General features: G+C 43.8%; 2 protein-coding genes across 5 annotated transcripts; one reads left to right on the top strand and one right to left on the bottom strand.

The window, feature by feature from the left end:
• The first annotated feature begins 1,948 nt into the window (after positions 1-1,948).
• LOC308106429 (NLR family CARD domain-containing protein 3-like) lies at positions 1,949-7,996 on the top strand. Of its 2 annotated transcripts, none has more exons than XM_080458158.1 (9): positions 1,949-2,226; positions 2,799-2,927; positions 3,002-3,073; positions 3,213-5,001; positions 5,239-5,400; positions 5,486-5,659; positions 5,734-5,901; positions 6,285-6,331; positions 6,409-7,996. In XM_080458158.1, the coding sequence occupies exons 1-9, from the start codon at positions 2,151-2,153 to the stop codon at positions 6,927-6,929; spliced, it is 3,138 nt and encodes a 1,045-aa protein (XP_080314284.1). In that variant the 5' UTR covers positions 1,949-2,150; the 3' UTR covers positions 6,930-7,996. The 2 variants fall into 2 exon arrangements, with proteins under 2 accessions (XP_080314284.1, XP_080314283.1); XM_080458157.1 differs by having other exon boundaries at positions 1,961-2,226; positions 2,999-3,073.
• sec24c (SEC24 homolog C, COPII coat complex component) lies at positions 7,908-25,663 on the bottom strand. Of its 3 annotated transcripts, XM_080458130.1 has the most exons (23): positions 25,525-25,663; positions 23,547-23,725; positions 22,558-22,684; positions 21,084-21,250; positions 20,225-20,974; positions 20,008-20,144; positions 17,924-18,032; positions 17,070-17,197; positions 16,089-16,227; positions 15,734-15,849; positions 15,516-15,640; positions 14,903-15,094; positions 14,728-14,821; positions 13,686-13,802; positions 13,420-13,590; positions 13,069-13,165; positions 12,832-12,977; positions 12,553-12,691; positions 12,096-12,214; positions 11,620-11,799; positions 10,971-11,156; positions 10,599-10,688; positions 7,908-10,079 (listed from the first exon to the last, which is right to left on the bottom strand). In XM_080458130.1, the coding sequence occupies exons 2-23, from the start codon at positions 23,704-23,706 to the stop codon at positions 9,939-9,941; spliced, it is 3,630 nt and encodes a 1,209-aa protein (XP_080314256.1). In that variant the 5' UTR covers positions 23,707-23,725; positions 25,525-25,663; the 3' UTR covers positions 7,908-9,938. The 3 variants fall into 3 exon arrangements, with proteins under 3 accessions (XP_080314256.1, XP_080314254.1, XP_080314255.1); XM_080458128.1 differs by having other exon boundaries at positions 15,516-15,849; XM_080458129.1 differs by lacking the exon at positions 25,525-25,663 and adding an exon at positions 25,338-25,439 and having other exon boundaries at positions 15,516-15,849.
• Between the last annotated feature and the right edge of the window lie 309 nt (positions 25,664-25,972).

Here is a 25,972-nt window from a genome sequence, read left to right on the forward strand (position 1 = left end):
TGCATTGGTTGAGTTACAGTTGTGCAGTTTGTATTAGTTAAGCCAAAATATAATCCTGAAATTACATGATTATAACTTGAAATAGCTACGTTACATTGTCTTAATCAGTTAAATTACGCATGTGTTGGACAAATTAGATAATTAAAGTTACAATAACTTCAATAAATTCAATTATTTCTGATTATATTCACCATTTATCATGCTACATTTGTGAAATTCACATTGGCTACACATTTAAAAATATAAATAACATTTTTCATTGAGAGACCAGATTAATGCAACTGAACACTATATAATATCGATGATTTATATTTGTTGAGTTACATTAATTCATTCAACTACACTAGCATTTTTACAACAATTTAAATTCTCTTTTTATCAGCTAACACAAATCAAATGACAACAAACCATTTCTTCTAATTTCAGTTTAATATAGACATTTGTTTGCATTTTACATCACCGGCATATATATATAAATATAAAAAGTAAACTTATACTTGTACATAGGACTCAAGTCAAAAAACACAAAACTTGTTACTTTTAACTTAACAAAACAAATTCAGCAGACCAGTTCTCAGTTGGCGCTTGTTCACTCCACTTCATCACACATTCATTTCTGTGTCTTTACTTTCAGTTTCCACCTGCTTCACACACACATCCGCTCACATACACACAAACTGCACCCAACAATCTTCTCCATGTGAGGCGAGAGCACCGGACTGCAACACACCACATCAATCATACATAATCTCTGGTATATTTACATTCAACGTGTGGTTTGGTAAGTGTTTTTTTTAGTAAATCTGCAAAGTTGCTGAAGGGAAACTGATGGGTTTCCTTCATTGAGGCCTCATATGTTCTCAGATCACACAACAGTTGTCAAGTTGAGCTGATCACTTCTACATAAGTAACGCTGTCAGGAGTAAATCTTGGATTTTGCTTCCACCCTGTGTTCAACAGGCTCAGTTGCAGCTTGGAGAACTGAAGAAAACAGCAGTTCACTGCACTGGACTTTGAATGCGTTTGCCATTTTTAGTGTTTTATGTGCAGCATTTTAATGTTACAGATTACTTTATTACAGATTTGAGGAATGGTGCATTATTTCATTTAAATTTCACAAAATAATTATACGAAAACCAATTTTTCACTTAATTTCCAATGTAAAAAAATAAAGCCACACTTGCTGACAGTCACTTAAAGACACACTTGTACACTGATCATGCGTTTTATTTATGGGCTAAAACCTGTGTTTTAGTGTTAGTCTGGAAAAGGACCATACATTCACATACACACCTACAGTCATTCTAATTAACCATAAAAGTATGTTTTTGGGATTGTGGGAGAAAACCGTAGTTCCTGGAGGAAAAAAACAAAAACAAAAAAACAGAAATCCATGACAACCACTATAATACTGTGTGACCTTGGAATGTAATATACTGGAATAGATTATAAACACAGATGTCAAACATCCATCTGTTATGTCTGAGGGTCACAGGGTTCAAACCAATACCAGCTGATGGGAAATGCAAAAACGGATTGACCACACACACACACACACACACACACACACACACACACACACACACACACACACACACACACACACACACACACACACACACACACACACACACACACACACACACACACACACACACACACACTCCGGTCAACATTTCTGCAGCAAAATAAAAATAAAATAAAATACAAATTTTTGGATTAGAACATGTATTATTTTCTGCTAAAGAAATCCGCCTGATCGTACAAAAGAGAAAGTTCAAATAAATGCGGATTTTCTTGTAGGAGATAATTTTCTAGTAAATGAAACTGACAGTTTGAGGATCTTGTCAGTCTGCAGATAAAAAAAATTACCACTTCTTGTTTTCTTCAGGATCACACAGGAAGGAAGCCTATTCTTTTTTCTTTTTTTTTTTCAAATACCACTTCTGTACTTGCAAGAGTCACTTGTGGCTGTGCATGCGCTGCAAGCATTTTTTTCTCTCTTCTAAATGCTTAACGTCTCTGTCAACACACTTTCATTTGAAGGAAAGAGGTTTGTTCTGTACTTTAGGCCAGCGTAAATCCTGTGAATCTGTGAGCTCAGGTCACAATGATGAAGACCATTGATGAGGAGCATCAACTGATAGGGAATGTACGAGGATAACCGAACTGCAGGGAAAATGGAGCAAATACTTGTTGCCGATAAAACAGAGGAGATCCTGAAAGGTAAGACGTATTGTGTCAAGAAATTAGACCATGACAGGTTTTCAGGATCAAAATCAGGAGATTTTGGCTTCAAATCAAATGTTGTGGGTAAATAGTTTATAAACTTTTTTGAAAAAAATCAATTCAACTGAGATACATTTTATTCAAATCTGTTCAGTTTGGTTCTGATCAATGTAATCATGTTCATTTAATTCAATTCAATTCAATTCAATTCAATTCAATTCAATTCAATTCAATTCAATTCAATTCAATTCAATTCAATTCAATTCAATTATCCATGTGGACAAATTTAAAAGGCACAAACAAGCTCAAACGTAAACACAATTACAATGGATAAAGTACTAAAATGCCTTAAAAATAAATAGAGTCAAATCATTTGATTGTTCTAAAGGATATTAAAGCATTTCATTTGTTTCTGACCAATAATGTAAACTGCAGCTAAAACCAATAATGCAACAAAACATGAGAATAGTCTCATTCAGCACTTTTTTGCAGTTCGCATTTATTTCCTCTTTGCTGAGTTTGTGTATGAAACTGCTGAAGTGAGCTTTGCGGTTTTTACTCCGAGCCAGTTCCCTCGATTCAGGCGGCGGTGCACCATCCCACCTACACCGCCCAGAGTGGCAGCAATGTGGTCGCTCCCTCCATCATTGGTTCACACATTACCAACTTTAGCATCAGTATCATCTCAACGACCCAAGGTAGATATTCTGGATTTATAGGGCTTCAATAAAACGTCGGTTTGGGCTCATCTACACGTTTCCCTCCTCAGCAGGGTCTGTTGTTTCACCTCAAGAAGGACAACATTGTGACAGGACAGAATCCTGTGGTACTCTGCAGCCACAGAGTGAGTACTTTGAGTACAGTTGTTTTATTTAGGTTTCTTGCTCTAAAACATTCTGGATTTATTGGAATCCCCATAATATCTTGATTGCCGAAACTCAAAAGAACCTACAAATAAACCGTGTATGCGCTATTTGTTTCAGTTGATGAGGTTGCAGAATGTCAGAAGAAATTGAAACTTACTCTGAAGAGTAGATTCAGTCACTTGCTGGAGGGGATGCGGTCAGAAGCAAGCAGAACGCCTCTCAATCAAATCTACACGGCGCTCTACATCACGGAGGGGGGAGGTAATGAAGTCAACAAAGAGCACGAGGTGAGGCAGATTGAGTCGACCTCCAGGATCCGTGTCTCTGGGGAGAAATCGATCCACTGCAATCACCTGTTTGTCCCTCAACCTGGACGAGACTTTCCAGTAAGGACTGTGGTCACGAGGGGAGTGGCTGGTATCGGAAAAACTGTGTCGGCCAATAAATTCACTCTGGACTGGGCAGAGGAGACGGCAAATACAAACTTAGAATTTGTGTTTCCGCTCTCGTTCCGAGAGTTGAACCTCATGAGAAAGAAGGACTTAAGTCTGGTGGAGCTTCTCGGCCTCTTTTTCCCTGAGATTAAAGACGCAGAAATCTTCGTTAATGTGAACAAGAATATACTCTTCATCCTGGACGGTCTCGACGAGAGTCGAATCTCTTTGGACTTCAACCAAAGTGAAATAATGTCAGACGTGAAGCAGCCAACCAAGATCGCCGTGCTGCTGACCAACCTCATCAGAGGAAAGCTGCTTCCCTCGGCTCTCGTCTGGATTACGTCGCGGCCGGTGGCTTCAAGCCAGATCCCCGACGAGCACATCGATCTAGTGACTGAGGTGAGAGGGTTCAACAACCAGCAGAAGGACGAATACTTCAGGAGGAAGATCGGTGACGGCAGCGTGGCCACTCGTGTGATCGCCCACGTGAAGTCCTGCAGGAGTCTTCACATCATGTGCCACATACCGGTCTTCTGCTGGATGGCAGCAAGCGTCCTGGTGAAGAAACTCTCGGCGGAGGACAGTAAAGACATGCCAAAGACTCTCACTCAAATGTACATACACTTCCTGTGCCTGTACGTGGAGAACATGAAGAAAAGGCTGACAGGAAGACGAGAGTCAAACGCTGAAAATGTGAGACAGAACATCCTGTCTCTGGGTAAACTGGCCTTCAAAGAGCTGGAGAGAGGCCACTTGATTTTCTACGAGAGAGACCTCATCATGAACGGCATAAAAGCAGCGCAGGCGTCCATGTTTTCAGGAATCTACACAGAGGTCTTCCACCAGGAGATGACCCTGTGCGAGGAGAAGATGTTTTGCTTTGTGCATCTGAGTGTTCAGGAGTTCTTCGCCGCGCTGTACGTCTTCCTCACGTTCCACAACGACAACGTCAACGTCCTCGTGAAGAGGTCGTCTGCCTCGCGGCGTTTCCTGTTCCGAGAATCGTCGGAGCTCATCCTGTACAAAGAGGCGGTCGAAAAAGCTTTGAGGTGCGAGAACGGACATTTTGACATCTTTCTCCGCTTCCTTCTGGGCCTGTCGCTGGAGTCCAATCAGACTCTGTTGAAGCATCTGATGACCAGCGACAGAACGCACCAGAAGACCAGACGAGAGATCATCAATCACATCAAGGAGAGGATCAGGGCCAACCCGTCCCCAGACAGATGCCTCAATCTCTTCCACTGTCTGAACGAGCTGAACGACGACTCCCTAACGAAGGAGATCCAGAGCTACCTCAGCTCCGGCAGCCTGAACAAAGCCGACCTTTCACCCGCCCAGTGGGCCACGCTGGTCTTTGTGTTGCTGACGTCAGAGGAGGACCTCAGTGTGTTTGAGCTCAGAAACTACTCCAGGTCAGACGACGGTCTCCTGAGGCTGCTGCCAGTGGTAAAAACAGCCCGAGTGGCAAAGTAAGTAGTTCATGGAGGGGATCATTGTTGAGATGAGAAAATAAACAACTTTAAAAAAATCATCTCAAACTTCTGTCCACAGGTTTAGTGAAAATTAGAGCTCCTTACACATTGGGGCTTCATTTAAAAAAAGGAAACCAACAGGCTTTCCAATTCATTTGAATTGTTGCCAAGAGGCATTGTTACACATACAAAATAATCCACCAAATCCTTACCATTGTGTGTTCCCTCTCGCAGACTAAATGCCTGTAAGCTCACTCTGGCCTGCTGTGCAGACCTTGCTACTGCCATCAGCTCGTGCCAACTCAGAGAGCTGGACTTGAGTCACAACAACCTGAAAGATTCAGGACTGACGAAGCTCTCCGGTGGCCTGAAGAAGAGCAAACTGGAGACACTCAGGTCTCACATGTTTTCTTTTTGTTCACTTAAAGAAAACTGAGAACAAGTCATATGGAGCATTTGTGCCATTGTCTTGCTTGTTCAGACTGAGGAGCTGCGGCCTGACGGAGCACAGCTCAAACGCTCTGGCGTCACTGATCAGTTCTTCCTCGTGCCAACTGAAACTGCTGGACCTCGCCGACAATGACCTCCAAGATGCAGGAGTAATAAAGCTCTCCGCTGGAGTGGAGAGTCCTCACTGTAAACTGGAAACACTCAGGTAATTGTTATCACATGCGGATCAGACATGCAAACTCAGAATCGACCAGAACAAACACCCGGCTGTCTCTTCAGTCTGTCATTCTGTAGAGTCTCAGAAGAGGGTTGCATCTTCCTGGCTTCTGCCCTGATCTCATCCTGCCTGACCGAGCTCGACCTGAGTTACAACCACCCGGGAGACTCGGGCCTGACGCTGCTTTCTGCTCTGCTGGAGGAGCCCCGCTGCCGCCTGGAGAGACTCAGGTAGAGACGCTGTTAACTGGAACATTTGACTTACCTACACCTCTAACTCCCAACAACATGCGATCCAGTATGTTATGCACCTTAGCAGCTCGTGAAGTGGCGCAGTGGTGAGCACTCTTAGCTGTTTTACCTCATTTAGAAGTATTTATCCTAAGAATTAGACCATGTTTGAAAATCAGTGTGAAATGCAAATAAAATGAAAACAAAATCAAAAGTTGCACGACATATTGTGAAGGCTTCAGGAAGCTGCTACAGAGGAGCTGAAGAGCCACATGAGTCACAGGTCGCACACCCCTGAGTTCAAAAACAAGATTTGAAGCCTCGTTTCCTGCATGCAGTGTGAAAGTTTTATAAAATTGTTACTTTTCTGTTTTGCCTTCTAGCATGGAGCAGTGTGGTGAATGCAGGATGCAGCCAGGTCCAAAGAAATGTGAGAAATCAAACATGTTTCTTCTGAACTCCTGAAGTGCATCACAAAGTTCTCACCTCTTTTTTCCGATCCACCAGACGCCCAGAAACTCACCCTGGACCCAAACACAGCCCACGAAGACATCTCACTGTCTGAAGGGAACAGGAAAGGAAATCGTTGGACCGCGCAGCCGTACCCCGATCACCCGGAGAGGTTCGACTTCTGGGTGCAGGTGTTGTGCAAGGAGGGGCTGACGGGGCGCTGCTACTGGGAGGCGGAGTGGAGCGGCCGGGCCTTTGTCGGGGCCGCCTACAGACGGATGAGCAGGAAGGGGGAAGGTCACGACTGCTGGTTAGGCCGCAACGAGTCCTCCTGGGGAATCAACTGCAACAAAGACGGCTACAAGGCTTTGCACGATGGCATCAGCACTCCTGTGACCGCCGCACCCGTCTCCGATAAGGTGGGAGTGTTCCTGGACTGGCCGGCAGGGACGTTGTCCTTCTACAGGGTCTCCTGTGGTACTCTGACCCTCCTGCACACCTTCCGCACCGACTTCACTGAGCCCGTGTACCCGGGGTTCCACCTGGGCTGGGTGGACTCCACTGTCTACCTGAGCTGAGGAGGATCAGTTTCCCAAGAGAGGAGGGGGGGGAGAAGACCTTCCTCTGATTTGAGCTACATCTGTTGAACATGTGACACACTAACCCAGTTACAATGCTCATTATTCAACCCTTTTTTGTCATGGATTGTTTTTCTGTTTAGATCACATTTACATCTACCGTTTCCTGAGGTGAAGCAATTTCTTGACTTTTGATTCTACTGATTTTTGAGCTCCTGAGATCTGGCCTGTTGTAACCAGGTTTGATGTAAAAAAAAAAGAAAAAAAAGAAACATAAGGCTAGATCTGATAGGCTATATATTTTGTTGATATCCAGAGTATGAATGGGCAGTGCATCAAAACAATGTTGATATTGACATTATGACACATTCACAATATATTGTGCTGCACCCGGCATTTCTCCATATACACTTTATAGTAATTTTGACTTGCTTTTTGGCTGTTTGCTTTTAATTTTCAATGAAAAATTCTTTGATTTCAAGCAGTAGAGTATATATGTTTAATCGTCTTTCTATATATTGTCTAAATATTAAAAAGAACAATGTAAAAAGATGCATTATGTAGTTACATGGAAGAAACAGCAGGTTGAAGATAATTTTCAGGAATTTATCAGTACAAAATCAAGTCATGCCCTCCGATTACTAATGTAAAGTTATCTCACATAAAAATGCACTTTTTGTGTCAGATTAAAGCATATTATTATAAATAACTGATGGAGATTCAATAAGTTTATCTTTTCTTCCACTCTTGTTCAAATGTGCTTGATGTATATTTCAAAAATTAGTAATGAGCTCCCGTCTTTACAAAGAAACAATAAGAAATCACTGACATTTATTACAGATCACTTATTCCATCAAAATGCTGTTTTGTAGCCTGTTTCAGCTTTTAGCAAAGTGTTCATTATAGCTCTGAATTGTCTTTATGTTGAACATGTAACAAACAGAAATATGGGTTTAGATTTGATTTAATTGAAACATGTTTTTATTTACATTTTTCACATCGTCCCAACTTTTTTTTTTTTTTTTTGGGAAATGAGGCTGTATTGTACATAAAATTCATTCTTGTCATATTACAGTGTCTTTTCGCCCACCAAGAAGTCACAACATATTTTCACTTCCTCGTTTTTAACCAAAGCCGACGTGTTGGGATTTGTTCAGTGAAAACACAAGAAGCACAGCATGGAGTGTCACGTTTCGTCTTTTTTTTTTTTTTCTTTTTCTTTCCCCACAATCATTTTATTAGCAGCCCCAGGAGGCAATGGAAAAAAAATAAAGAAGAAATCAAAAGAAAATCAAAAATGGGACAGAACTGAAAATGACAGTTGGGAGACGGTGGGTGAATCAAAGTCAGTGGAGGTGGAACAGAGGGCGGCGCCCACACACCGAACACAAAGTCACATCGTCACAAAAGAAACTAAGTTAGAAATAAAGACATGGTTTAATCTCTTGGGTAGTGTGTGTGAGAGTGTGTATGTGTGTGTGTTGGCTGATCCCTCTGTTCCTTACAAGAAATTCACTAGGACCGACCCCACATTCACTCTCACACACACACACTTGCACACATAAACGCCTCACACACATATCAAAAAGCCCCATTATCCTCGATTTCAGTAGAAGCCATGATTTCTTATTTTAGGCCATTTGTGACTGAGAAACCAACCGCCAACAACACTCAGCTGGTCAGGCGGGTCTTCTTTTTAAAACTGTTATTTTCTATTAATTCTGTACAGATTATATATTTGTTTTTTGATTTTTTTGATTTTATATACACACCAAACAGCTTTTTGACTTTTCAGTGCAGAAGAGACAGCTCGAGATCTGCAAACAGGGACTGATTTATCTGCTGCCGCCATGCGCTCACGTCTGTCCGCTGGAAAAGTCCCAAGTTTCCCGCAACAGACCTCGATCCAGACAGGAACTAACAACAAAGAGGGGCGACTCTGAACCCAAACGCCGTCGTCCCGTTGACTTCCTCAGTGCTGCATAGACCAACAAGAGACTCCTCTTGGGTAATAAATAGTTTAGAGAAGCGCATCTGGCTATGATCGCCAGATGTTTCTGAGACTGAAGCCGATTGGAGCAAAACGAGATCCGACGACTTCTCAACCATATGCACCTTTATTCTTCATCTGCTTGGGAACCAGATTTTTTTTTCATTTTTTAATTTAAAGTGCAGTTGGAGTTGTTAATCCCGGGTTTCGATGCAGATGCTCGCACCTGGGCAGCGGGTCACTAATCCGCTCACATCTGGAAACAAAACACACACACACTGGACGATCGGAGCAGCATGAGGGAGGGGTACTAAGGCCATAACTAAAGTGGATAAATGACAGAGAACAGCATTTCTTTTTTTCACTCCATTGTGCAGCCAGACGTCCTTCACTCTTAACGGGATTCAATCTTATATAAAAGGGGGAAAAAAAAAAGTTTGCTATCTGAGTTATGCACCCATAACAGCCTTTCAGTGCTCGTAATAAGAGACAGTACAGTGACTACAGTCCGTCGCCTCCTTTGCCCTCTCAGTCTGTTGCATACATATTTGTTCACTTGTGTATTTACATTACTCTTCCTCCTCAGGTATTTCACTCCTGCTGTGATGGAGCGGTAGACTTGAGGCAGAGTAAAGCTTTATTAATGTGATCCTCAATCTATCTCCTACACACACACACACACACACACACACACACACACACACACACACACACACACACACACACACACACACACACACACACACACACACACACACACACACACACACACACACACACACACACACACACACACACACACACACACACACACACACACACACACACACACACACACACACACACACACACACACACACACACACACACACGTTTTAGTTTGTACAGTTAAAAAAAAGAAAAGAAAAAAAAAGGATAAAGCGCTTTCTTTCTTTCTTTCACATGGAGGTGTGACAGGAGGAGGAGGAGGAGGGGCTCATATAGGTGGAGGTGTGAGAACTGAGGTTGGGGGGAGGGGCCTAGCTGAGAAGCTGGCGGATCTCCTTGTGCATGTGACACAGGAAGTCCACGTACGACGCTCCACCGCTGGCGCTCTTGTCCTCCACCAGGAAGTGTCTGAATATGAGCTCGGCTCGGTCCTCCTGCTTCACCACCATCAGCTGGAGAGCAGAGGAGAGAGGAGGTGATCAGATCTTTCAATAATTCTCAAATGAGGTGATTCATAAAACATGGAAACAGATTTAAATCTTTTACTTTAATACAACTACACTGAAATTTCAATTTGATGGTGTTGCAGTGGGTTGCACTGTCACCTCACAGTGACAAGAACCTGACAGAAATCCAAGTGTTGTGGAGTTTGAATGTTGTGAAAATTTGTGTTCATCCTGCTGAGTATATAGAAGGTTGATGAACACTGATGCTCTATTTTGTCTCAATACGAGTTTTTTGTTGTGAACAGTTGAAAAAAACACGAGGAACGACGGCTCCTGCTGGTCTACGCCTTCACAAATAGTTACAATTACACTGAATCATGAAACAAGTGAATCGAACACCTGAATAAGTTCAGCATTTTGCCTTAGTTATTGCCAGAAATCAAACTTTAAAGACCACACACCAAATAAAGCAAAGTGTTTTTACAATCACAAGTTTCCCGATTCAAATAAGAGGAGCAGACTTGCCTTCATGTATCGCGATCGCTGTGCTCTGAAGGAGTCGATGATCTCTCGCAGTCGTTGAGAGAAAGGGTTTTCCAGAACCGGCAGACTTGTCTGAAACATTTAGAAACAAACGGAACATTTATAAGACTCAGAACATTTAGCTTAAACTATTATGTTGAATCTTCCATTAAAATGTGGTTGAAGTGTTGATTAGCGACAGAAATATTAAGAGTAAATGACATTTCCTTTGTAAAGACACAAAACTAATTGATGCCATCTATGAGAGGAAGAAGTCAAACGTGATATCTGACAACTCCTCCCACACAGGAAACATCAAACTGAGCCTCTTCCTGTAGTGAAGCTCAGAATCAATGCCGGTCTGCCTCCTCTCACCAAGCTGGAGTCGATCTGGCTGAAGCTCGGCGTGCCGAAGATGTTCTGCAGCAGCTCCTGCTGAACGCTGGCGCCCACCCACAGGAAGAGGTGCAGCCCCGTCTCCAGGAGGTACACGCCCCCTTTAGACAGCCTCTCCTCCGAGTCCCTCACCGCCACCGGCAGCGAGCCGCTTTCCAGCTTCACCTGCAATGAGAGAGGGAGCGAGAAATTGTGTGAATGATATACTTTCTGTGCATAAGCTCCTAGAATTAAAAATGGAAAGAAATCGGACGTTTTTCTAACAGACAAATGCAATAGTTATACGGATTGTCCATCCTGTTCACACACGTGTTCAACTTTGCTCTGTTATTTATAGGATCCAAGTGCGTAAATAAAACATGCTGGGCAGCTGTTGTGCGAATTAGGTGACATAGTTTCCACAACAAAGGGCGTGCCGGGCTAAATGCAACACAATGAAAGTTGACTTTGTATTCCAGCTTCTCATTAACAGCCTATGAATCATATGCAGGCATCAAAACTGCACCAGGAATTCGTCCACAAATGAAACTGAAGGAAAACAAAAAGAGTTGCAGCCACTGAGTCGATTCCTCTGCTACGCCGTCAGAAACACGAGGCTGCGATTGTGTTGCTTTGCTTGTGGCCTCACCAGCGGCAGCAGGCGGGGGTAGAAGAAGACGTGCGTGTCGGCGACGTCCATGCAGCTGATCAGCTGTCTCAGGTACGCCCGGTCGTCCAGCGAGACGTCGGCGCCCGGCAGCAGCACGTCGCTCTTCAGCACGCAGTTCAGATAAACCGGGAGCAGCTTCATGCACTCTGGAAGGATCAGCTGCCGGAAACAGACGACTGCTGTGAGCGACGTCTGACAGAGAGACTGTAAACTGAGTCTGGGTTTACAACCTTAGTTATATCTAGTGACATGTCTTACAATATCTACTTGATCACGAATAAAAAAACTGAAAATCAAAATGGAAATTTGTACTTATTTTCACATCCTGCAGTTTGTTGTGATTCTGATATACTTCCCCTTTCTGCCCCCCCGTTCTGTCGAATAAACACTTTAGATTCTCCATTTCTGAACACGTGACGTCTCCGGAAAGCGTCGGCGTGGATCCTTTCAGTTACCTGACCAGCTGACGAGGGACTCGCACAGTTCTTGCGGTAGCAGGCCAGAATCTGAGCACACTGGTTGATCAGCGTGTCCCTCACTGCCTTCGTGGGGTTGTTCAGGACACCGCGGAAAGCTAAAAAAAAAATTAAAACACACCACAACACACAAACATAACTGAAATGCTGATACAGGCCTTTGAAGTCATTATCATCATTATCATATCAAGCATGTTTAAATTTTAGTTCCCGTTTCTTTTTCCCCCTTTCAAACTAATGAGGAGTCAGAGGTCTTGTGTGGCTCTGCTAGAGGTTTTGCAGAGTTTAGTGGAAAACCTGACGAATAAAACTGAAGGGTTTCGTAAAACGACCCACATTGGGGACGTTCGCCTCGCATCTCGCCCAGCTCACGTTGAAGTCTTGATCCTGATGGACAGAGAGTTTTGCTCGTGTGTGTCCGAGGGGAGAAACTCACCGTATTTAGAGAAGAAGTTGATGATTGTGTCCGTCTCACAGTTGCGGTAGAGGTCGGCCAGCTGAGAGCAGCAGTTGACGGCCATGTTGTGGACGCGGAGACGCCTCTGGCCGCTGCAGCTCGTGTACAAAACCGCACACTGCAGGGAAACACGCAGGAAGGTTTAGCTTTACTTTAAGCTGTAGCTTTTCAGGTGAATCTGTATAAACCCTTTTTTGAAGCCAATAAACATTCCGATCCCACTGAGTTTTGGAGGCCGACTTTCTCATGTTTACTCACCTGCATGAGCGCCCCCGTCTCTTCGCTGAGCTTGTCGTCGTGTTTGAACTCGACAGTGATGGCCTTGTCGCAGTCCAGGCCCGCCAGCTCCACGTCTGTAGTGTTGCTCATGAAGAAGGAGCCGAAGAAGTCCGTCGCTCGGATTCCTGGGACACGGGAAGCGAGGGACAGGCGGAGACCGTCAGCCACGTCTTTATCGCGCTCCGGACTGTCTTTCAGAGAGTGAAAGAGTCTCACCTGTGCTGGTTCGCACCCGCATGACGGCATCGAACCCGACCAGCTTCTGAACGTCTCGTCTGAGATCATTAAGGAACCGCTCCTGATCCGACTGAGCCTGAGATTAAGGAAACAGACGGTATATAAATATAATTGTAGGAATAATCTGCTGAGGATTTAATTGAAGCCACTGTGTATAAATAAAAATAATTAACATGTGAGCTTTAGCTGATATGGTCAAATAAATGCCCAATTATGTGTGAATCAAGCAAAAATAATCCTCAAGAGATTATCAAGTCACTTTAATTCATATGAGAACTTACATGATATATGCTGATCCCAACAACCATTGATAAGATCACTTCCACTCACCTGGAAGTAGGTGTATTTGTAGACGGAACCACCAGTGGAGACGGGAACGACTCCTAACGTTGCAAGATCCACGTACTGGTTGGGGAAGAGGAAGAGATCCACACAGCAGCCCTGGGCCACACACTCTTTAGCCAGCGTGTTGTAGAAACCCACTTGAGGCTGAAACAGAGACTGTGGGAAACAAAAGAAAATAAGAGTGCATGAGAGTGGGATACACTAATTACAGCAATAGTTCAAAACAAAAAACTGTATCTTTCAGCGCTGACCTTCTCTTTGTCGGTCCCGATCAGCTTCTTGTCTTCTCTGTTCTTTAGTTTCCCGGGGGCCTCGGCGATGGGCAGAGAGGTGTGGAACACAAACAGCTTCCCCGCACAGTCGGCAGCCTGAAGGAAACCATAATGTGTGTTATAATCACCCACCCACTTTATTACTGATCTATTGATTCATAGATTTCATGACTGAGTGTGTCACTGATTGTGATCATTTCTAGTTTCATTTTAGAGGGAAAACATTTTTTTAAATCCACAAAACAGAAATCAGCCATAACATTATGAGCAGTGACATTAATAACTATCTCTATTTTTTCATGAAAGATGTCATAAAGTGGGCTGTATTTGCAAGCAAGTGAGCATTTTCTTCTTAAAAGTTTTCTGCGCCAGAAGGAAATAAAGGGGCAAGCATAAGGATTTGTGTCTTAATTTTGATATGCTGTTACAGTAAGTATCTATTCAAAGACGTTCTCGGAGGAAAAAATGGATTCATGTGAGCAGTGAAGGCCGGATCCAAAAGACAAGGGACTGCAGAAAAGTAAAAACTCAAGTTCAGTCTCTTAAGCGTGATGGTGGTGGGGGGGGGGGGGGGGGGGGGGGGGTCACGCAGATAGATGCACACACCTAGAGATGCACATAACTATTGTTACTACGTTTGCCAGCACGGATGAACCAGATTGATAATTCACAATAGAGTTCAAAAACTGCAACAGTTGAAAAAAATGTATGATGAAGATACTGATCTTTCTATTCAACTTCCTGAATACCTGAGGACTGCTGACACACACACACACACACACACACTTCTTTTAAATCAGGCCTTAAAACTCCAATATCTGGTCAGGGTTTTTAATTAAGAACAGATTTTGCTAGTAGAAAGTAGAAAGTCACCCTAAAAAAATAAATCTAGATACCCATATAAAGTGTAGAAAACTGAAAATATTCAACAGCAAACAAAATAGTTTAATAAAAGTTACAATTTGCTCAAAAGGCTTATCAAGCCACAGACGGACTTCTCAGGCCTGATTAATATTTTCACCTTCAGAGCCTCCAGTCCTGCCTGGATGACTGGTCCAAACACCGTTTCCGTTTCCCTGGTGTCAGCAAACATCTCGGGGATCTGGTCCAGCAAACTGAGAAGCACAAGCGGAATTTCATTAAACCAGCTCAAAGCGCCGGTCCTGATGAACGGGCGAACGTTTCCGTCTGCCCACCTCTCGATCACTAGCCGGCTCTCGTTGACGTTGACCAGGAACCCGTCGAGCAGCGGGACGAACATGTCCGACACGTCCGACACCACCAACATCTGAGGCTGCGCCAGGCTCGACTTGACGTTGTAGAAGTGCAAAACCTTGTTGTAGGTGACGAAACCCACCCGTACCACCGAGTCCACTTCTGGGTTCTCCCTGCAGCGTGGAGGGGAAGGAGAAGGTAAAGACTCAATCTGCATGAGATTGTTAAAACAGTTGAGTAAAAGCTTCTTTTCAATTTGTTCTTTGTTTTTATCTGATAATACCTGTATGTCCTATTTACTCTAGAAGTAGCGCTTCATCAACTATCTGCTGCTACACATGATGCTTTCTTTTTATCAGTTTTCCTTATAAAGTTGTGACTTCTGTTTTTCTTAAATTATTTTACTTTTATACATTTACCCAACGTAAAAGAACTAAATATATGTGATAAACAGGTATGTATGCATGAATACGCTAGAGGATCGGGGAAAAATCTAGGTGCGTTAATCTGAGTTCTTAGAATTGGATAACTTCTGTTTACAAAATAATCTGATCATTCCTCTAATCTTATTCCTCTCTGTATGTATTGAAGCACCTTGGCAGATAATCCAGCAGGTTCTTCAGTTCCTGGCAGACGATGCTGACCATGCCGCTCTTCACAGCGTTGTAGGACACGTCAATAAGAAAAATGAAGGCTGGAGGCTGAGGAAGCTTGTTATTCTGGAAGAGACCGGTTAGCACATTATAAAAACACAGGTTGTACAAAACCAAGGAAAAACAACAAATCCACACAGACCCACAAGGGTCTTTTACCTTGCAGTAGTCGACAGTGGCCAGAAACTCGTAGCTGCCCAGTGAAAGCTCCGGCCTGTCGTAGCAGTCCACCCTCTTACCAGTGTGGTCCAGATGCTGGAAATAATGTGGAGGCACTGCAGGACAGGAGAGGAGACATTATGGTAGGAGTGCTTTCCATTGTTCAAAGATCCCAATAAAGATTTGAACTTGTGTCTGAAAGCAAGTTGATCATTTATCTCACAATCGTCGAAATAAATCATGATTTAAATGCTGTTTGTATCAAAATCACCTTGTTTTCTCTTTCTGGATAATGGTATAAATTGAAGTGTAACTTCACTGGGCTTTGAACACATCTGCACAAACAATAACTCACCCTCTGTGACGCAGCTGCAAAAACTACACTGAAAGCGGCGGCCCCCCTCTATGAACTGCATGTACGGACACATGTAGGCCTTACAGCGGTTGCACCGGATTGGGCCACCCTCACCATGATCCACCAAGTATGGAGGGGTCTGAAAAGAGAGCAAATGAAAGGGTGTAAAAATGAGGGATGCATGAGAACTTTTTAAAATACTGACACGTTCAGCTGAAGTTACCAACCAAGCAGAGAAGAGAAAAGGTCAACACAGCTTCAATGTATGATCTATTAAATAAAATCTTCACAGACTGATTGAGCTGGAACTTAGAAAGCTTCCTCAGACAGGACAGTTGTTGTTGGCCTTTTTTTGTGAAGATTCCCCGAGTAAAACTTAGCTTGTTATCTGGAATAGTGCTGAGGTGTTTGTAATTATCGAAGCATCAACATACAATCGACTCTACTACAAATTTTCATTAGACTTATCTGGCCAAGTAAGAACAAGTCATACGCCAATCTATGACATAGACATCACAGTTGTAAAATGCTTATAAGCCTTATGTGGGAATAACACTGCGCAATATTTAAAAAAAACCCTACTGCTGGTTTTCCCCAACTGCTCCTTCTAAATCCAGAATTATGCAACGTGAATCAGGCCGAATGGATATTGGTTACACATGACGAGAGCATGAAACAAGGTCACACAGCCACTCCCACCTCTCAGATTTGGAGACGGATTATCCAACCGCCTGTGCAGACATTCAGTGATAATATTGGGTTTTTTATTTTTTTCCTTCTGAAAAGTAATCTTTTCTCAAATCTGGTTGTGCATTAAAAAACAAAAAACAAACAACTGTCCAACTGTTACATCAAAGTACAGACTACGGTGTGGCGCGTACAGGATGCGATGTGGAGCACTTGTAGTACAGGCTTTATTTTACAGCATTAGCAACACAAAGAGGATGGGAGTGAGTGGAAACAGGAAGCGGCGAGGCTCACCTCGTCTGGGGGCAGCGTGGCGAGGGGCTTGATGACAGCAGCCAGCGGCACCTGAGACTGCTTGGCCATGTCGGCTGTGCACGGCATGTTGTAGGCCGTACAGCGGATGAACCTGGGACTGGCGTTCCCTGAACACACAACACAATCCTGATGTCAACATGAGTGAAAGATGGGAAGGGGTCAAAGTTTGTCGGTGACAAAATCGTTTCAAATCACCTGGAAGTCTTTAAGATTTAAGTTGGTTTTGCAGCTTGTCGTGTTTATTTTTGTGCGTCTTTTGAAAACGGTGACACCAAAAACAACGTCCTTTTGTCGAGTCTGACCAGCAAAAGTTGATGTTCAGAAGCAGCACTGAGGTATAAAGCGTCACGTGTTGTTACGTAACAAACAGGAGCATAAAGGTCCGGCGATAGAGAGCGCCATGATGTGCACGGACAATAAACGGAGTTATACCACCTCCTCTGGTGTAATTGGAATTTCAAATATAATATGTCAATCTAATCACAAAAGAGTGTTTACATTTTAATCTGATGACTGTTCAACCCGATTACTTTAGGCCCAATGTAATTGCAGCTACTCATTGTTTTAATTTAGCTCCTTTGTCTCCTGCTTGATTTATTAGCAGCTTGTACAGCTGTTTATATAACAGCTATAAGAACAAACTTTAGAATAATTATTGTAATCATCATTTTACTAGAGAAAATTTGACTCTTTCAAGGTTTTGATTGGTATATCTGTAACAAGTAAAAATAATGAAAACATTTTATGGACATTCTCAAGTCCAAAAGCTTTATGGATCACACTTCCTCAACAGCAGAAGTCCCAATCTTCAAAAGCTTGTAATGAAAACTGACCTTGGTCTTTGACCTGGAAGGTGGTGGTGACCAGTGGCGGTGCCTGACCTCTGACCCCAGTAGTGAATGGCTCGGTGCTTTTAGCCTTGTCATCCTCTATTACCTGGATCTGAAGAAAAAGGGGCCAGAGTAAGGAAATGGCCATCGCTGCCATACACGTTTACACTGTCAAAAACCATCCATGTGACACATTGTCCTCGGATCTGGTTAAGTGTCAAGAGGAGCATTTCACAGTCATGCAGGAGGAGACTTTCACACAACTCCCACAGACACACATCTGCTACATACACACACACCTTTAGCCCCATCATCATCTGCAGAGGTAAAGACTCATGCGGAAGCGGATTTGTATCAACAGCAGTTAATGACACATGAAATGTCCAAGAAAGAGGTTCAGCATGCCTTTAATGAAAAGGTGAGTCAGAACGACACAGACCGGCATGCAGGACATGGAGGAGGATTACAGAGAAGCTGTCTCAGCTTTTAAATGACAGACTTTCAAATATAACCTTCCTATTCTGTTTGTACAATGCAAACTGTAAAATGAGGCAGGGATTATGAGATTGAGGGTACAGATTGGTAAATGGTGGCAGCATTGGGAGTCTGAGCAAGGAGAGTGGCTGGATTCTGAGAAGACAATTCTGAATATGTGTTCAGAATAATTCGATTGTTGTTTTTACCTAAGAATGACAATAAATATGCTGTTCTATTCAAAACAGTCGCACACATTTGTAAAATTTGCTCTGATCTATTCAACGATTCTAGATTTAATGGGAAGTTAAAAGGCATAAAAGTCACAAGCTTATAAACAACTATGTTTCACAGCAAATAGAAATGTGTCACATGAAGTCTAATATTTCCTTAAATACACTGTTTTATTTTGTTTTGGGCTTCAATTCAAGATTATATCAAATATTCAAATGAAGATAGCATGACGCTAATCCCTCTAGCAGATTTTGGCAAATAAGGGATTTTTACACTATGAGGATTATAGTAATTTGATATTTACAAAAGTTACATTCAAAGAGGGATGAAAATGTTAGCTGATTACATTTTATTGGCCATTAAAGATATCTTAAAAGTTTCATGACTCAACAACACAACTTGTTATTGGTGATGGAAGCTGTAGTGGTTGACACTGTGACTGTTGCTGACTTGAAGCGGTTAGCAGAAAGCACCGGAGGTGGAGGCAGGGGATTAGTGGGGTCGGGCAGTGAGGGCAGGGCGGAGGAGAAAGCAGGCACACAGGAAACTTACTGGGCTGGGGATAGCGTCTGGATCTATTCTATGTCTTGATTTCTGCACAGCCGGCATGTCAGACGCTTGCTTTACATACAAACGTTTGTCCAGCAATTTGTGCAAAAACAGGACAAGATAAACATGGATAGAGTGAAAAGATTAAATTTAAAAAAGGAAAAAAGAAAATAAAAGTGTGAGAGTAGAAAAATGAGTGGCAGGCACCGTCGATGTTATTTAGACAGAAACGGGACAGTAGTGTTGATTATAGATTAGTAATATTGCAGACTCTACAGCGTTCAAGTGCAAGTACATTTAAACTGGCAACCAAATATTGTCGCTAATCATAAAGTGAAAATATTAGACTTCAGAAGCACTAAAGCTGGACAAATCAAGAATAAAGAAATCTTTAAATACACTGATATCAAGTAATTAATGTGCTGTACCGGGTTAACCAAACAGCAGGTTTATTTCTTCTATATAGACTTCATTTGAATTGGGTCTTTACAGTCAACTTAAATGTCACACCTTGATTCAAGTTATTTGAAATCTGCATTGTTATTTCAAAACAGCATCAAGAAAACTTCAAACAAACAAACAAAACACAGCAAAGTGCAAGGAAAAAAGCAGCTGCAGCAGTGACCGACAATTCTGGTTGTCGTCATGTAAATGCAACAAGTACGGCCATTTTGTTATAAAAATGTTATTTTGATATGATTGCTGTTCTACCCCCGCCCGATCCTAATAAATCAAATAAGAGATCCGTGTCTTCAAGATTAGGACTTGTTAATCTCATCATCTCACAGCTTTATTTAAATTTAAGAAGTGAAACAGAGACATGTGCTCACCGGACTCGGAATGGAATCAGGGTCCAGTCTTTTCTGTGCAGGGGGAGCTGGAGCTGGTGCAGGGGCTCCATAGTTTGGTTGCCCGGGATAAGGGCCTGGGTAACCAGGCTGAGGGCCTCTGACCTGCCCGAATGCACCTGCAGAGGAGACGACACTGCTGAGAAATGGAGGGAAACTGAGCGGTTGAATTTTGAGCTGCGACAAGCTGTATCCTCACCGTTCTGCTGCGGAGGGTATCCCGTTTGCATGCCAGGCTGAGGGGGAGGCTGCTGCTGCTGCTGCAGGGGCCCAGGAGGGCCTGGGGGGCCCTGTGGCCCTGGAGGCAGATGGTTACTCTGAGCCATGGATGTTGGAGGCATCTGAGCTCGGGGAGGAGGGGGCCCTGAGTAGTAGGGGGAAGGCTGGGATGGAGGGGGCTGCTGCTGGGGTGGCATTGGGCCGGGGTACTGGCAAGCGGGGGCTGAGGAGGGAGGAGGAGCGGGAGGGGGAAAGGATCCCGGTTGAGAGGAAGGGTGCGGGGCTCCGGGTGGGAAGGAGCCTTGGGCAGAAGGTGGAGGTGGGCCAGAGGTAAAAGCAGACTGACTGGCGGGTGGAGGAGGAGCTGAAGAGAAAGGGGGCTGTGGCGGAGGGAAGGACTGCTGCGGCTGGGACACCGGGGGAGCTGGACCCTGACTGGGGGGAGGCACCGGACCCGAGTAGGAAGAGGGAGGTAAGGGTTGTTGAGAAGAAGGAGGTGGTGGCAGAGAAGAGGTGAACTGCTGTTGAGAGGTAGGGGGGAGAGAGGAGTTGAATGGCTGTTGAGAAGGAGGCGGCGGGCCTCCGTAGTATTGCTGAGGAGCTGCAGGGCCACTCGGAGGTGGCGGCTGGGTCGGGGCAGAGGACACGGGGGGAGGAGCTTGAGTGTAGGAGGCTGGCGGTGCCGCCGAATAGGCAGTACTGACAGGAGGCTGGGAGCTGTGAGGCGGAGCTGGATGGAGAACACGGTGGCGCACCGTCAGTGTCAAAGTATCGATTCTTCAAAATGACATTGTTACTGGTTTATCTTCATCATGGTTCAAGAATCCATCTATATTTACCATATCCTGGCCCTGCAGGTGTGGGGGGTCCCGAAGTGATCTGCATCCCCGTCATCTGGTTGGTAACCTGCTGCATTGTGGGTGGAGGCCCATAGTGCTGTGGATAGGTGGGCTGCTGCCCTGACATGTTCATAGCTCCCGGGTTGTATGGCTGAGACACTGCAGGCCTGGAAACACAAAGACCAATCATCTGATCGGGCTGGATTGGGTTCTTAGTGACAAAACAGATTGAAGGGGGGCATCAAGTCTGAGCTAGGCCTGCAGATTGGGCCCTATAAGTGTGTGGGTTCCCTCTGGGTAATCCCACTGCCTTTTGGTTCTGGTCCCATCACAGCATGATATTGGTCTGCTCTATAATTTGATTCAAATGGAATTCTTCAGTTCTCCAGCCTGAATTTGTCCTGAAAACAATTTAATGGCTCAACCTGCCCTTTCAGGTGCTTTCTCAGCACGCGAGTCAGACATTGGCTTCACACAGGGAAAGTAGCAGGATTAAATGAGCAATCATAATCTCAACAACACAAAGTTCAAAAATAGTTTTTCACCGCGGAACATTTGTAAAAAAACAGAAAACAAAAAAAACAACCCATCCGCACTGTAAATAGTTTGAAGGATAAGACACATATTAGAGTGTGAAAGCGGCTTGACACAGCAACTATTACTATTAAAAGTATAAACCCAGACGTGTGGTCTTTAAATACAACATTTACCACATGTGTAATAACAAGTACAAAGAGTGTGATTGCCTCAATTAGTTCATCTGCATAACAGGCTTGGCCACTTCCTTAAATCCACCCGAGGTAATAACAGCCCAGTGTGACGTCCTCTTCACAGTGGTTAAACTAATCTAGGCTTGTTAACACTCTTGAGACACTCACGGAAATACTTGGAAAAGGTCCCACATAATTCACCGTTTATAACTTTAAGAGCTCACTGGATTCCAGCAAAAAGTTATTGATTAAACAATAAAGGAAGAGCTCAAATGACTAATACCAAGACACACATGCTGGACATGTACAAACTAAAACAAGGGGACAATATAATTGAGCTTGAGAATAAAATACTGAAATGGGTAGAAATTCCCAAAACTTTATCATAAAGAATCATAAGAAGAAGAAGAGTCACCTACTTTTCTTATTGTTTTCAAGGTCAAAAATAGACAACATTTTCACTAATGCTAGAAACCCTTCACAAGCAACATGCCTGTTTGCTACGGTAGAAATGTGAGAAAAGGTATTTATTGAATACGATCACTCGGTGCATAAAGAGTAAAAAAAAAAAAAAAGACTGACCAGCTGGTTTGCAATGTAGTTTTGTGGTAATAATCAGAGTGTTCAATCACACTGAAATTAATTTCCTGCTGGTCTTTCTAATTCAGAGGCGAGGACATCCCAAAATGCCCATCTTTGTGCACATTTCCAGTGTTTTCAGATAGATTGTGCCACAAAGCAAACAAAAAACAGAGCACAGTTACCTGGGTGGTGCCTGTGTCAAAGGAGGGGGGCCATTCTGCACATCACCTTGACTTTGACTGTACTGGTTATACTGTTGAGGTGCCGAGATGGGGGGCGGTCCAGAGGTGGGAGGACCCCTGACGGGACCTGAAACACAAGAACAAATGCTAACTGTACATGACGGCAAAAAGGGAAAAAAAAAAAATGTAAATCCTAAATCCGTTCATGGCTCAGAACTGATGTGATGAGACCGGAGCAGTGAGCTAAAGATGGCTGAAGGCCTCCACGGTGGCACATTCTTTAGAAGTATCCGATTAAATTCCCAGATTTTGCCTGCGGGATGGCAGATTCTGTTCTAAGAGCGTCTGTGAGGCTCAGTCGGAATAAACTATCAGGATGTCTGCAGTCAGTCGGCACACCTAAGAGCCTGTCAAACAGCAGACTACAAACAACAGGATGTAAAAATGCAGTGTGATATAAAACGGATGATTACAGTTGGAGCATATGTGAAAAAAAAAGAAGAAGAAGAAAAAAAAGAAGATCAATAGGCTCCTCTACTACTCCAGATCATTGATTATAAAAGAACGTGGCAGCAAGAAGAACACCTGCAGGTACGGGACGATTTGATGATTGCAGAGCACGTGGAGTGTGAAATGAGCAGAAAACAGAGGCGAGGCAGTTACCCAAGTCAAGAGGAGAGGAGAGGTCAGTGACTGGGTTGGGTGCCACAGCTTTAGAGGGAAAGCTTGTGAAAGGAGAATAACCTGAAATACAAGAAAAGAGGGGAAACAGGCAAATACACAGATGTAGAGAAGTGCGCAAAGCCAAATGAAGGAATGAGAAGGGATTAGTATGCCACAGTTTCCTCGCACGCATACACGATCACCCACGTGGCTGGGAGCAGGTACGACGCTCCCAAGGTTATCATGTAAATGCTTGAAGAGCATCTTATCCGTCCCTGCTGAAGGTTTCTTTCTGAGGCACAATGATTCAGAAAGCAGCTCCTTACCTTGTGGTGGAGCCCCAGGTTGATAGGCTGAGGAGGGGCCATTGTAGGGTGCGTAGGGTGCTGGGTATCCCCCATCCAGGGGAGCATAGCTGGGCTGGACGTAGCCAGGCTGGGGCTGGCCGTACGGGGAGGCCATTGGAGTGTGCTGGTTTACATTCATCCTCAGTTCATCCCTAAATCTGGATGAAATCATAACAATCACAACATTGTTGTAAACAAAGCAATCTAATATCATATTTTGAAACTAAACCTGTTTAATTTCTTTTTAAAGAAAGAAATATGAGTGTCGGAACATCTGTAGTGAGGAGAATAAAGTTTAAGGCTGTCGTGCTAGTTTTCTATAATAAAGAAATAAAGTCTTGTCAGATTCATTTTGTTATTTGAACTGTGAGCCCAAAAAGAACACACTTATAGATCCTTACTCAACAGATTGATCTGCAGAATGCACAGATATATATATATATATATATATATATTATATATAAAAACACAAATCATTTTCAGTCTGCATGGCGACTGAATCTGTATGCTCACACAGCCAGGCACCTGTTATATAGCATTATTTCCTGGTGCAGCGACAACACCTTTATTGATTTTAAACGTTTAACTTGGTCACACCCTCTAATTGGTCACAAGCCCCTGACAATTTTTCCTAAATAATATCTTACAAATGTCACCGCAGGAAACTAAACCTTGTGTATATTTAGGTCAAAGATTTTAGTGCAAAACAAATCTGATTCACAGGACTCATTTCTAGCATTACCATCTCATGTGTGAGTTTGGGATTAAGTAGCTAAACAGATCCAAGAGAGAACCTGGGGCCTAAAACTAAAACTTAGAGGCATAAGCATACAACAACAGCGACACATGACCACACAGGGACAAAGTGGGGTGCTAAAGAATGAAAGGAATGAAAAGATGCAATAATCAAAGAATTGCTCAACAAATAGCCATTAAAAAGGCTTTAAAAAGTGAACAGAAATTGACATTTAACTATTAAAGTACATCTTCAAATCTCACAAGCCCCAAGGGACAAAGAAGATAGTAATAAAAACAACAACCACAAAATAACCAAACACGAAGAAACATGAAACATCCACAAAAGCACTGAAGCTGATCACAAGGACACGTGTCAACCAGGGATACTGTAAATACACTCTTTAGGAAAAGAGTGAAGAGTGACTGTTTACAGATCCTACAACAATGACAGCAGCCCACGTTAAAACTTGAGGTTTAGCCTAACAAGTTCAAGGCCACGATCACTCCTGTAATATCACATGTCATTTATTCACTTAGGTTTCTGGAGGACGGGTCTCACCTATATGACAGGGTGATGAGTATCACCTAACAGACAAACGTCGGGCTAAACGAGCGGGGCTTTGAATAATTCAGCGGCGCAGGTGAAGCAACGAGAAATACAATCGCCGGAGCCGAGCAGATATTTAGTGTGTCGGGGCCTAGCGAGTGACCCACATATGCTCCCGGGCTGAGACGCACAACCTGGGAACTGTTTTAAGAAGAAAGTGTGTAAAAGTTAAGAAGAAACACTGCGTCGAAGAACGTGAGACACGTGCGAGTGCGAGGGAGTCTGAAGTGGCAACAGGAAAGGACAGAAAAGGAGAGTGCCGCATAGGAGTTAGCCTGCTAAGTGGCTAACGTTAGCACAATAACATGTCCACTAAAGCAAAGCGCCGGCTGTGGTCGAGGTGTATGTAACTGTTGGGAGGGTTAACCAGCAACACGAAGACGTGGATTGTAAGTGTCATTGATGTGTGATTGAGACGGGGCTACCAGGGGGAGAGCTCGGGTCACGATGACAGCAGCAGTGGAGGATCAGCTGGGACAGACCGCCACAGCCGGAGCTAACGCCGCTAGCCGCTCCATTAGCATCCGTTAGCGTTAGCACGGGTAGCTGGACCGTCGGGTCCCCGGGAAGAGCCGGATCCTCCGAGGACCCGGACCCCGGGGGAGAGTTTACCTCAGGAGCGGGCTGAAGAGTAAGGCTGTCCGTGGGTAGCGGCAGACGGTGAAACCGGGCGGCGGACAAGCTGGGGAGCCGACGTCGTCCCGGGGTGTAGCTCGGTAATCCTCCTGGTTTCAGAAACGGACATGAGCGGAACTGCTGCAGCACTGTGCCACGTCCACATCCGGACACCGCCGATACACTTCCTCCGCTCAGCCGGAGAACCCAGGACCGGGGACACGGGACCGAGAACCGGGGACCGGGAACTACCTGGACAACCGAGAACCAGGGTAAAAAGAAAAACAGTGCAAAGGTTTTCATCAAAACTTCCATTAACACACCAATGAACTGGAAAAAATAAACCTCTACAAACTAAAATAACTTATTGGAACAGCAATTCTAATTAATGACACAATCATCTCACAGTAATGAGAATTTTTTTTAATAAAAAAAAATAAATACT

The sequence above is a fragment of the Lipophrys pholis genome (assembly GCF_963383615.2).
Source record: "Lipophrys pholis genome assembly, chromosome: 1".
NCBI lineage: Eukaryota > Metazoa > Chordata > Actinopteri > Blenniiformes > Blenniidae > Lipophrys > Lipophrys pholis.